General features: G+C 40.0%; 1 protein-coding gene across 3 annotated transcripts in view; it reads left to right on the plus strand.

The window, feature by feature from the left end:
- col14a1a (collagen, type XIV, alpha 1a) overlaps window positions 1–12,579 on the plus strand; it is a 133,863-nt gene that overhangs the window by 118,610 nt on the left and 2,674 nt on the right. For all 3 annotated transcript variants that reach the window (XM_034612058.1, XM_034612059.1, XM_034612060.1), the window contains exons 41-47: window positions 951–1,004; window positions 1,106–1,177; window positions 4,774–4,809; window positions 6,918–6,984; window positions 7,112–7,303; window positions 9,215–9,292; window positions 10,341–10,496. In XM_034612058.1, coding sequence (XP_034467949.1) covers window positions 951–1,004; window positions 1,106–1,177; window positions 4,774–4,809; window positions 6,918–6,984; window positions 7,112–7,303; window positions 9,215–9,292; window positions 10,341–10,496 — 655 coding nt within the window. The remainder of the gene's footprint in view (window positions 1–950; window positions 1,005–1,105; window positions 1,178–4,773; window positions 4,810–6,917; window positions 6,985–7,111; window positions 7,304–9,214; window positions 9,293–10,340; window positions 10,497–12,579) is intronic.

Raw genomic sequence — 12,579 nt, forward strand, 5'->3', positions numbered from 1 at the left:
AAAGAGCAAACTGCAGCATGTGGCAGAAGCCAGGGGCCGGAGGCGTTATGTTTAAGGTTCAATTTTACTCAAAGATGAACTGATAAGGTCGTGGAGTGAAACTGAACTGGTTGGCTGAGGGCATGCAACTGCAGGATGGTAATTTTAGTTCCACCTTCTACATTTTCATCTTGTCCATCAGTGGCGTCACGTGTTCATTCCTACGTCCTTTTATTGTTTTTAATTTATGATGACTTCTTCCCTCACAGGAACCATATGAGAAGTGTCTATGTTGAAAAGGTATCAGCCTCAATATGTGACCACAAAGTACGACAGACATCCGAGCAAACAGGATCAGCTGAACCTCAAGTTAAACGGTTTTCCAGAACAATCTTATGCTGAGATTTGTTTCTAAACTTTATATTAATACCAATGAATTTGTTCAATCTGAATGGCCCATAAACATAAAGATGTTATGAAATATCATGATCACGTTGTTATGCCATACAAGTGGCCCACAGAATTGTAATATGTGCTTCTGGAGTCAAAGCTGTTATTTATTTTTCATAGCATCATGGAGAAGACATTAAATGAGTGGTTGAGGGTTTAACTCATCTTGAGGCGACTCAAACTCAGTCTTACAGTGAAGATCCGTTCAGTCAGGAAGAAGCTGCTGTGTCTCGTACAGTCAAACATTTCATTCAGGGCAGGTGTTGGCGGATGTGAGGTTGGACATACACCAGCAGAAGAAGCAGATGCAACAGCTGCTGAGTTCGGTTTCCGTCAGTAGTCTGGATGTTAATTGCATTACAAAATAACATTGTTAGTGTTGGTTTAGTCTGGAGACTTGAGAGAAATCCCTCAGGCGCCTCTTGGAGATGGTTTGTCCATAACAAAATTCAACCTACACTTATGAAAGTGCACATACTAATATTTTATAAATGTTGTTTATTTCTCTCTTGCCCTTTCAGGGTCTTCCAGGAAATATTGGAACACAAGGACGACAAGGACCTTCTGGACCCGTTGTAAGTCTCTTTTTTTTTTTCTCAGCGTCATTTTCTTGGCAGCTCATCCTCACACTTACTGATCCTGCTGCTCATCTTCCATCTCTGTCTCTTTCTCTCAGGGAGCCCCGGGTGCACCTGGACCTCCAGGATCAGGTGGATCAGCAGGGTCCCAAGGAGAGCAAGGGCTTCCTGTGAGTGTTTTTTTTTTCTTTTCTTTTGATACGATTTATGTATAGAATGTGTATATATAATTTGTGTGAGACACGAACTCAGTTACAATACACGCACTATTATCTTTGCTGTGTGGGCTGACACTGTTTTGTTACCGTGACCTGATCTGAACCACATTAACTAACCTTTGCACAAAAAGGGTCAGGAACTTGAAAGGCATGTTTGTTTTGTTCTGTTAAAAAGAAGCTTGTTAACTCCTCTGACACATTATCACTGTGAATCTGCTCGGGAGACTTTGACACCACATATCCAAATTAACGATGAAACGAGGAGGACATGACCTCTTCACCACTTCCTCCTCTTCCTTCGGATTTCTCCTCTTTGGATGTTTTTCTCTCATCATGCCTCCCTGCACTTACAGAGCAGGAACAGCAACATCAGAGCCACAGCACGTTGCGGCTTTGTTTAAATATAAATAACACTGTGGTTCGATTCCAACACTGACAAGGAACTCGTGCTTTTGCAGATTGTTTGTTTTTCTCCTCCCTGTCCTGTTCCACTTCCTGAGCTCTCGTCTCTGGAACTGCAACCAGCCTGTTAGTGTTGGACTCAAATCAGACACACTAACCCTAACAGCTACCATTTACTCATAAGTTAGCTGATGTCTGTAGATGATCCAAAAGACAAATCTTAGTTCATAAGGTGAGAGCTAAGAAATAATAATGTGGGACACACAGTAATGTCGGGCATTTTAATGGACAATAGACATATTTTATATGTTTGGGATTATCAATGTGTTCATTCTTAATCTCACTGATGTTTACCTGATATATGTTATATATATATATATACATACAAATACTATTATATAATCTATATACAGCTTAGGGGGTCCTCTGCGCCATTCAATAGACACAGAAAAGCTGCAGTGTGCAGACACATTGTGTTAATATCTGTGTACTATATTTCCAGGTGAACCAAAGTATTGAAATGTGAGTAATGCAAACACGAGGTTTATACCAAAGTTTGCAAGGTAAACGTGTGTAAATGTGCTTCACCGAGCTAATGAGGAATTCAGGGGTGAAACCACATGTAGCTGACTGAAGTATCAGTTGTGTGAGTGTGCAGAATGTCAGCATGAGTGTGTTTTGAGAGTTGTAATAGAAGTAGAGATGAAATGCTTCATGCAAGGTCAAAAGTGAATGTGATTTCTTTTATGCACCATCCATTAGACACAGACAGCCTGCAGTGTGCATTCACACTGTACAACAACAACAACAACATGCAACAATAATATTATGACGATCTGTTAAGTGAGTCATGTTTTGTTCAGTTCTGCAAAAAGAAGAAGAAGAAGAAAGATGTGCAATTGACACAACACAAGCCGGGAGAAGGATGGAGGAGATGGTGCATTCCAAGCCTTGTGTAATGCTAACAGGAACAGATGATGCTGTGATGTTGGTGACAGCTAATCTAGTCTCAGGTCAGCTCTGCAGGCCAGCAGCAAAGTTTGGCTCAGAGAGGGAGAGCGATAAATCACTAACCGACACTCTCTCTCCACCAACCCACACACACACACACACACACACACACACACACACACACACACACACACACACACACACACACACACACACACACACACACACTCACAAAACCAATGAGAGATCACATCTGCCTCATCTCCAAAACTTCGACAGACACAGATGCCTCATGTGAATGTATGCACATGCAGCTACTACACAAACAGTCTGCAGTTTTAATCTCCTGAACAACTTTTTTGTTTCAAACTTTTCAAACCTCAGCATCGAATTGCTGATTCAGGTCCCGTTGTAGCCTCTGTAACCCTTTGCCAGGTTGCTGCTGCAAGAGAATATTTGTAATGCTTAAACAAGAGGGTTTTATCAGAAATAGCAGCCATTTAAATCTGCGGGGAAATATAGCATTTTGCTTCATCGTGTTCCAGCTGACCTGAGGAAACCCTGTGGAACTCTTTCCTAACAGTTTTGTCAGAGTGGACACGGCACTGAAAAATGTGTGCAAGGACAGGGAGTATAAACCACTGAAGACGAGATGGGATATAAAGAAAGATTCAAAGTTGCAGGAGCTCAACCTGATGTGTGGCATCTAAAACTGTTCTCTTTCAGGAAAGACACGATGCATCTGGAAATGTAATGAAAGTTCATAACGCAAAATAGGATTTTATGTTTAGTGTTTTTACAGAAAGTCTAAAATCTCTAGTCGACTGATCCAAGTTGTCAAAGTCTTGATGAGACAGTTGAGACAGATGTCACACCAACCAACCTTCATTAGACGTTTGGATTATAAATTTCAAGTTCAAGCTGCTGTTTCATTGACCCACACTTTTCCAAAACTCACAGCAGTTGTCACCAGATGTGCATACCTCTGTATTTACAGCTGGAACCACAGGTTTATCAGCTTGTCATCGCACTCGGTGGTGTCCTGAGTGTGTGTCCAACCCAGACAAAGTACTGCTGCCTCTAAATGTTCTTTCCAGTGATTCAACCAGCTTTTTATTTATTTATCTTGCTTGACTTGGTCGTGAGCAGCCCCGTGTTTGCCAGTTACCTTTTTGGACTGTTTTATCATTCTACACTGAACCCCCGTGCAAGAGCAAAGTCATCATAAACACTCTGTGGAGAGTTGATGTTTTAAACTGTAAAACATCTTGATTGAGAAAACATCTCCTCCACTTTGGGCAGACGACAGATACAGGGCACTGTGGGAGCATTATTTTGATAGAATAACAAAAGAAATCTGATTTTCTTTTAGAGAGAGACGGAGAGAGATAGTGTCCTATGTCTTGATACTTATTTTGGCTCCAACACAGTTAAATTCAGTTTTCCCATGTTGCCCTAGTAAGACAGTAGACATTTAGGAGATCCGGGAGAATTTTATTGTGGAGACCTGCGCTCCACTTCAACAGCTGTGTCAAATTCTGACACAGGCTGCAATATAATGCATGTGATATGCCAGGTCTGCTCACACATTTTCTCTATCCCTATATATACTGTGTATATACACTCGCACATGAACGCAGCCGGTCAGCCAGTGGTCAAGGACGTGTCCCTCCAAGATAAACAGGCCTTTATTCAAAAGCTGTAACATCAAACTGATATTCATCATATCGGCACATGCTTCTGTGGCCAGGAAATATTTGTCTTTTATTTGCCTGCGGATTACATTGCATTACACAGTTATATGCATTAACAGGCTTTATGTGCTTGGCTGGGTTTTGAGTGTGTGTTGTGATCAGATATGCATGTGTGTGCTTTACAGCGTTGGCAGCAGTAGAGAGTAGAGCCCATCCGGGGACACACACAGACTCGGATTGTGGGCACACACCAGCTACGGGCCTGATGCATGTGTTGTCTTTACGACGCAAAAGAACCTGGACGCGCATTGTCAAAATTTAGCGGCACTTAGTTTCCCCAGCTGTTAGATCAGAGTAGATGTAGAGTGTGTGTGAGGAGACATAAAGTAAATAATGGGGTGGGGGCATGAAAGGAGAGAGGGAAAGAGAGATGAGCATGGCTGTTTCTGAGTACACATCCCAGTCCAATGTTTGTTCTCCTCCTGTGCTTTTATGTTCCAGGGTCCTGCTGGTACCAAAGGCGATAAGGGAGAAAGAGTAAGTCCTTCCACTCACACACACACCTCAAACGCTGTGTTTAGAGCAAATCAGGTTTTACGGCTCCATTTTGCTGTGAAAATATCGTTATTTCGCCGGCAATTTCTCACTAATGCTCCGCACCCTTGTTTTGAAGGAACCCAATTACGCTGCAGAACACATTTACTGTTTCCCGTTTGTCTCTTGCACAAACGTTCACTTTATTTCTCTCCCTCAGCCTCGATTAGAGCAAACCAAATCAAATCAGTGTTCACGGTTCAAATTTGCTGCAGTGATTTTTTGCTGACACAGTAGCTTCACGAGGAGCTCCAGAGACGAGCAACTTGCCAGCTTGAATCAAACCTGTAATTTCTGATTCGGCTACATTTTTTATCAACTAATGGGGACGTTCGTACCTCGCTGCAGTTGGTTTTTGGTGCAGAGCTCAACAAGAACGTCTGTGTTATACAATGTGTGTGGCGGTTGTTTGGCTTTGAATTAAGCTTCGGTGCTTTATACGGCAATAACTGAACAGGGGAAAAGTAAACATTTATGATAAAGCATTTTTCCTAATGTATTTTTCTACACAGTCACATCAAACGACTGAATGGTGATGATTACCACAAAGCAGATGAGGAGGCTGCCAGCTGTTGAATTCATTATAAACACTATAAACCTCACGAAGCAGCGAGGCCGCTTTGATTAAAGCATTTGTACTCTTATGATGTTAAATTTCATACATCTTATATTAGAGTTGAGACCAAGGCAGCTCTAAACACAAGGCAAAGCAGTTTTATGTATAAAGCGCAGTTCATACAAGATTCAAGGTGCTGTGTAATAAACTTAAAGTCTAAAAGCACAATTCAAAACAATTAGTTAAAAGGATGAAAATGAAAGGGATTAAAATCTGAATCTGTATAAAAAACAAAAGTCTCAAAATCAAAGTGACAGCGGCTCAAACTTTCACTCTCTTCTATGGATCCAGCTCCAAAAACACTGGATCCTACATTTCCAATAATGCATCTTAGTAGTAGTGTCTTTTGTTTGACAATCTCAGGGTTATTAATTTTTCATATTTAGGAAATCTCCTTCACAGCCTCAGAACTAATTATTCTATTGTTAAATTCATTTGTGAATCCATGGAAAAGCTCTTTTCATAGATTTAAGAATCAGTTTCAATTTCAATCCAGAAAAGTCCAAATGTAAGAAACCAGTTCAGTTATCATCTTGGATTAAAATTGTATTTCACTAGATCCTAAATTAAATATCAAGTAAGGTTCTAATAAAATCAGAGGAATCACCACCAGTGTGTCATACAGACGTTCATACTGGGTTACAGGGGGGGTGGAAGCAATCCCAGCTAATTGACAGGTCACCAGTTAATCACTGACACTTACTTTCATATTCACAATTAACGGTTGCTAATTAACCCTTTGGAAAGTGATAGGAACCATAGACTGAATGTAAAATTAGACTCCAGATCCAGAAAGTGAAGCAAAGAGTATGGTCTCTATCTCTAGTTTCAAGTCTTCTTCAATACGACATAATGTTCATTTTGTACGTTATGGTCTCATTTGTTGTAAAATAGATGATAGATGCCCATACAGACACTTTAATAGTTTCCAGTACTTTACCACATTGGTGACCTGTCCCTTTAAAATTGAAACAAGAATTGGCCGTAACATTGTCAAATAAAAATAAAACTCCAGCAGTTCAGTTTGATGTGTTGACACTATCCTATGGCTAATTTCAGCTGTAGTAAAATGTAGACATGTGTTATCTAGAAAAGCACCATAGTTCAGTGGAGCCATTGTCAGAGTCAACAGCTTTTCCCAGATATTTATGTAATGAAACTTAGTTGTATATTGTATAATATAGTTGTGTGACTCATAGATACTCTCAGCGATCTGTTCTGTCCTATTTATATAAAGGGACGTCAGAGTGTGGAATAAAGGTGCAGCACGCTCATTAAAACACCCACAAAACACACGCCCACTAATTTATCAACCTCTGGTCTGGAAGTAAATGTTCCCGTGGTCGCTCTAACAGAAAAGTGGAATCAATCTACTGTGTGGTTGTGTGTTGTCACATCTCAAGAACTGTGTGTGCGTTTGTTGTTCGTTCCTAAGGGAGATGTGCAATCCCAGGCTGCTGTCCGCGCCATCGCACGACAAGTGTGTGAACAGCTCATCCAGAGTGAGTAATCGCTGCTATTTACACATTCACACGAGCAACACATATTTTTGTTATTAAAAAAACTGGAAACACCAAAAGAATAATCTTAATCTGAATAATTTCAAACCTATGCCTCCACCTCTTGCAGGCCATTTGTCTCGCTATAACTCCGTACTGAACCAGATCCCCGCCCAGTCGGCTGTATCCATCCGAACAGTTCCAGGACCACCAGGGGAGCCGGGTAGGAGAGGCACCCCGGGACCCCAGGGAGAGCAAGGACCGTCCGGCAGACCAGGCTTCCCTGGTTCCAATGGTCAGAGTGGACGAGCAGGAGAGAGAGGTGAGAGAGGGAGATGTTTTTACAACCATATATTTATATACATATTATTTTCCCTCTAATTTTCTATACAATGATCAAAGTCCATCCATCCTACACAAATCGCCATAACTAGGAGGAGAGACAATCTAGGGTTTATTAAGCAGTTAACTGCACAAACAATTTTTTTTTTAATCCTGTAGGAAATATACAGTAGATGCTAGGTTTGGATAAGAAGATGAATTTGTGAAATAAATAAAAAACGGTATCTCTGGTTCTGATGCATCAACTTTGATTATAGATGTCAATATTTAGTAGTATAATTATCTGCCCCAAACTATTTCTAATATTATTTTGCGTTATAATGGAATTTACTTTTCCAGTTCATGCTTTTTAATAAATGCCACTAAATAAAAAGGTCCACCTCAGCATCAAGAAATGAAAAGATAGTCTATTTCCCCAGTTGGATCTTCAGTGTACCTGCTTGTTTGGTGTATTTCATGGTGCAGCCTGATCTCACCACACAAACTCCCAGTGAAGGACAGAGCTCCCACAAGCTTCAGTCCAAACCAGAAGACAATAACTCCAACAGCCATTAAGTCAGTCCTCTGCCACGAGCCTTTAGACAAGAACCAGCCTTTATGAGGCTCCGTCTTCATCACTAAAACATGCAGCCCACACTGAAGAACCACAGTCTGAGCCAGCCTGCACACGCACAGGGCGAGGAGAGCAGAGCAGCAGAACTTCTGTCAGGAAATGTCCAGCGGTTACGTCCTCCTCCAAAACTCAGACCTTTGATTCTCTCCAATAACATTTATTATCTGGAGCCGCAGACACCACACACACACACACACACACACACACACACACACACACACACACACACACACACACACACACACACACACACACACACACACACACACACACACACACACACACACACACAGATATATAACTTTTTTTACAGGCTGAAATGAAACCAGAGTAGGACAAATATTACAAAAGATGGATGGCTTATAAAACGTAGACATGTTATTATCACAGATGTTATGTAGGATAGATACAAGAATTTAGGTACAACGCTGTACTCAGGCCCAACGAAAGAAACCAGTGTTGAAATAATAATCCAATGTAAAACTTAATATTGTATTGCTCAGAGAGAAACTATGGAGTGGGCCAGTAAGTAGAGAGAATACCACAAGAGGAAAATGACACTGTGGAGAATAAACTTTTTGTTCATTGTTCTTTCTTCCTCTTTATCGATGCAGTTGATTAAAACGGACATAAACGTACAGAACAGAAAATCTGCAGATCGCAGTTGTGGTTCTTTCATATTAGAGTGAAAAAGAGTGTGTGTGGGTTTATCATACATTATATTAGATTTCATCCAGGCATAATTCAAGCAACACTTTTCTGCAAAGTGTTGCAATGCAACACTGACGTAGAACAGTGGTGGAAGAGTCTGCAAATGCTTTAGCAAAGTAAATGTTTACAACAATGAAAAGATACAGAAACATTATCTGCGTTTAAAACCACAACCACTACCTTATTTAAACTTAAAATAAATAATGATGTGACATAATTAATAATATTGATACATGACTATTTTTATCCTGATATCATTTTTGGCCATATATATATATTATTCAACTTAATCTGAAAAGTAGCTTAACTATAGCAGTCACATTAGTACAGTTAATGTACAATTACTGAAAGATCGAGTAAAAGTATGAAATAAAATACACAAACAATCCTTGCATAGCTCAAAAGTACTGTACTGAAGTAAATGTACTAGGTTACTTTCCTCTTCTGGGAGAATCAGTAACATTGGCAGACTCCTAATGAAGCCTCATGGAGCTGTGTTCACCAAGAAATGTCCAAAGTGAGATGTGACTAAATATGGCTGTTTTTTAACTGTGTGTGTGTCTGTAGGTCTGTCAGGAGAAAAGGGGGAGAGGGGGAGTCAAGGCGTTGGGAGTCAGGGACCTCGAGGACAACCCGGACCTCCAGGTAAGATACAAACACACACACACACACACACACACACACACTCGTCAGAGCACAACAGCCCTCAGATAACATGTGGCGGTGCTGTAGCTACATTAATACATGATATTCTTTGGTGTTTTCAGCCTGTGACCCAATGCAGCTACTGTTTGTATAATGGCTTTCATTATATTCCCTCTGAACCAAACCAAAATTTGTTTTCAATATTTAAACAATGGAATCAAATAGCACAGAGAACTAATCTGTTTGGGGTTTACTCTCTGTCGAGTCTATGCGAGAAAAGCAAGCAGACGTTTTGGACGGGGGAATATAATTCTCTGTATTGATTTCTCGGTGTGGTGTGTGGAGTTTGAGTTTGTGTTATGAAAATATGTCGCCCTCAGGCCTGGGATTTTCTGTTTACTGTTGTGCGATCAATACTCACAGAACAAGCTGACAAAACTCCCTGGAAACTTTTTCTGTGATCCGATAACTGTTAGAAAAAATCCACCAAACTTCAACGTACAGGAGAGGAAATGTTTTCTGAGAGAAAGGTGCAGGGGAGAGGCTGTCTGTCTTCATCTGTCCTGTTTTTCTGGAATATTTGTGGGATGATAATTTTAGCACTTGGCAAATGAAACGTCCCTGCAACATTTTTTTTTTTCAAGATTTCATATTTCTGCTGACGGCTGAGGTGCGACTGTGTAAACAGAAAACAGGAGCCTCCAGCTAAATTTCAGCTAAGAAGTGTTATTCCTGCGCCTGCCCTCGGGGACGTTCACTATCATCTCCCTTATCCAGAAATGACAAGCAAACATTTGCTGCCCCCTAATATTTTGTGTCATGTTGTTGCAGCAGCAGAGCGGGGGATTTAGAGGAGATTGAAGAGGCGATAGTACAGTGACAGCATCAAACCTCGCAGCCACTTTCTCATTTTACTTTCCTCCTCTTCCTCTGTCACCCGTGATCCCATCACCGCACTGCCGGTGTCGTTTTATCAAATGTTCATTGATGACGGGATTATCTGAGCTCGCTCCGTCTTTTTAACGCAGACTTTACCTTCGTCCCTCAGGCATTCCGGGTGAAGGACGCACAGGCAGCCAGGGTCCACCCGGTCGGCCCGGCAACCCTGGGACGGCGGGGAGGCCGGGGAATCCGGGTGGCACCGGACCAGCGGGGTCGGCAGGATACTGTGACCAGAACTCTTGTCTGGGATACAACGTTGGAGGTAAGAAACCATCCTACTTTACTTTAACCCTCATAACTTAGCATTTCCAAGCTGTATGCAAATTCATTATATAACAGGTTTAAAACGGGTTTATCAAAATTTGGCACGTTGGGAAAAAACAAATGCAAAAAAAGTTTTTAGCTGTGAATCCTGAGATGCATCAAAGCTAACTGAGCTCCTCATAATAAACAAAAAGGAAACATGAAATCAAACAGAAATACCCTTAACAGCAACTAATAAGCTTTAAGGGTTTCTTAATATGCAGCATTTGTCAACAATTATAATTACTCCTACAAATACATGAACACATATTTTTTATTTACTATATTTGTATTCATTGTCTTTATGTGTGCCCACAGGAGGAGTTATAGAGTTATTTTTATTGACAAATTAATAGTGACAAATTCATTAATAAATAATATATGATAGTTATATGTAGGAATAATTCAGACATGTACTCGTGTTTTCCTGCTTAACCAGAGTGAGACAAACTTATTCTTGATTATTTTTGTTTTTGTCAAGGTATGTGTAATCATATGTGTGTAATACCCCTTCAAAATTACATAGCTTCCACCATTTTCATTAAGTTACACTGAAACACATGAAACTGAAATGTGTTTGAGATGGAACAGAGGAAGTATAGGTGGGACACATCCGTAAAATCTAAAGTTCACTCTCAGTAAAGCAGGAGAGTCTTTGGTGTGTAAAACCTTTTTTCATTTCTCATTTTACACCACCGAAATGAACGAGACACATGTTCTTGATAATCTTGTCATCTTGAATCTTTTCCGGCTTCCACAGTTGGATATGACACAGAAAGGTTGTTTACAAGATTAAAATTTTGATTGGATTGTTTCCCCAAAAAACTAAAACACAAAATTGTAAGACTTTAAAAAAAGACATTGTTTATTTTGTTGATTTGCTTTAATTTGTCTTTTTTGCAAATGAGCATTAATTATATTCTGTCATTTTACCATTTGAGAAGAGTTACTTTAAAGTGACTGACTACTGAAGAATTCATTAAATCTTTCCTTTTGTTAGATCTGCTCATTTATTAACACAAACAGCTCAAACAGTCCAACCAGTAAAGCAAACATTGTTTTCACTGTGACAGACCTCTCTTGAGATAGTTATTGTTCCTTTAAAGTCCTCGGACTCATCTGGTTTTGATAGTTGTTCCACTCTGAAGTTTAAACATTCATGTCCACACTTGTGGATTAAGAAGTTAACTGCGTCACTGACCAAAGATGTTTGTCTGTATTCAGATCTAATAAACGGTGCCGTCTCACACACACACACACACGCGCTCGGCATCTTTGAATATTCATAATGATGATGACCTTGCAGCTTGATGTCTCCGTTGTCTTGAGCCGTTGCAACAAGGACATTACACATCTAACCGCTCCTGACACTTCGCCCTGATGATGTATCAAGTGCTGAAAGTAGCTGATGGATGAGACATTACTTCATCTGTCAAAGCAGATTTATTTCCTATACATTTATTCCAGTCATAATTGTTATTTCATTTCATGACTTAAGGATTCTGAATGACCTCTCAGACAACTTGAAAAACTGTCGTTGTTAAATACTCTATGTGGAGTATTTTCTTCCTTTCTCAGCTAATTTAGCTTAGTTTGTCTTTGTGACAATGAGAGGGATTGTTAAGTGTTCAACTTAATGTGTTTTCCTGTTTAACTAGTGTGAGACAAACTTTGTTTTTATGTCTACTTTATGTTTTTTTCAAGTATTTCCCAGGTGTGTGACTGCTGAGAGTAAGACTGAGGGTCTAATCATCATTGATCTACTAATTATTTGTTAAATGATCCAGTATAAAATGCCATAATAAAAAAGCCCTACACACTGATAAAACAAATATCTAAAGAATATATGCAGGTATGGCCCAATGTTCCTACGACCAAGATAAATAGATGTTTTCTCTTCATGTTGAGACATGGAATGAATAAACAAATCTTTCATTTCTTTTTTCGTCCTGTGAGACAGGACTATTGATTTTAGTCTGAAGCGCCTTCTTTAAAACCTTTGATTCAATAGAGCAAACCTACACAATTGTTTGCCTACAAAA

This window comes from Hippoglossus hippoglossus, chromosome 16, assembly GCF_009819705.1.
Source record: "Hippoglossus hippoglossus isolate fHipHip1 chromosome 16, fHipHip1.pri, whole genome shotgun sequence".
NCBI lineage: Eukaryota > Metazoa > Chordata > Actinopteri > Pleuronectiformes > Pleuronectidae > Hippoglossus > Hippoglossus hippoglossus.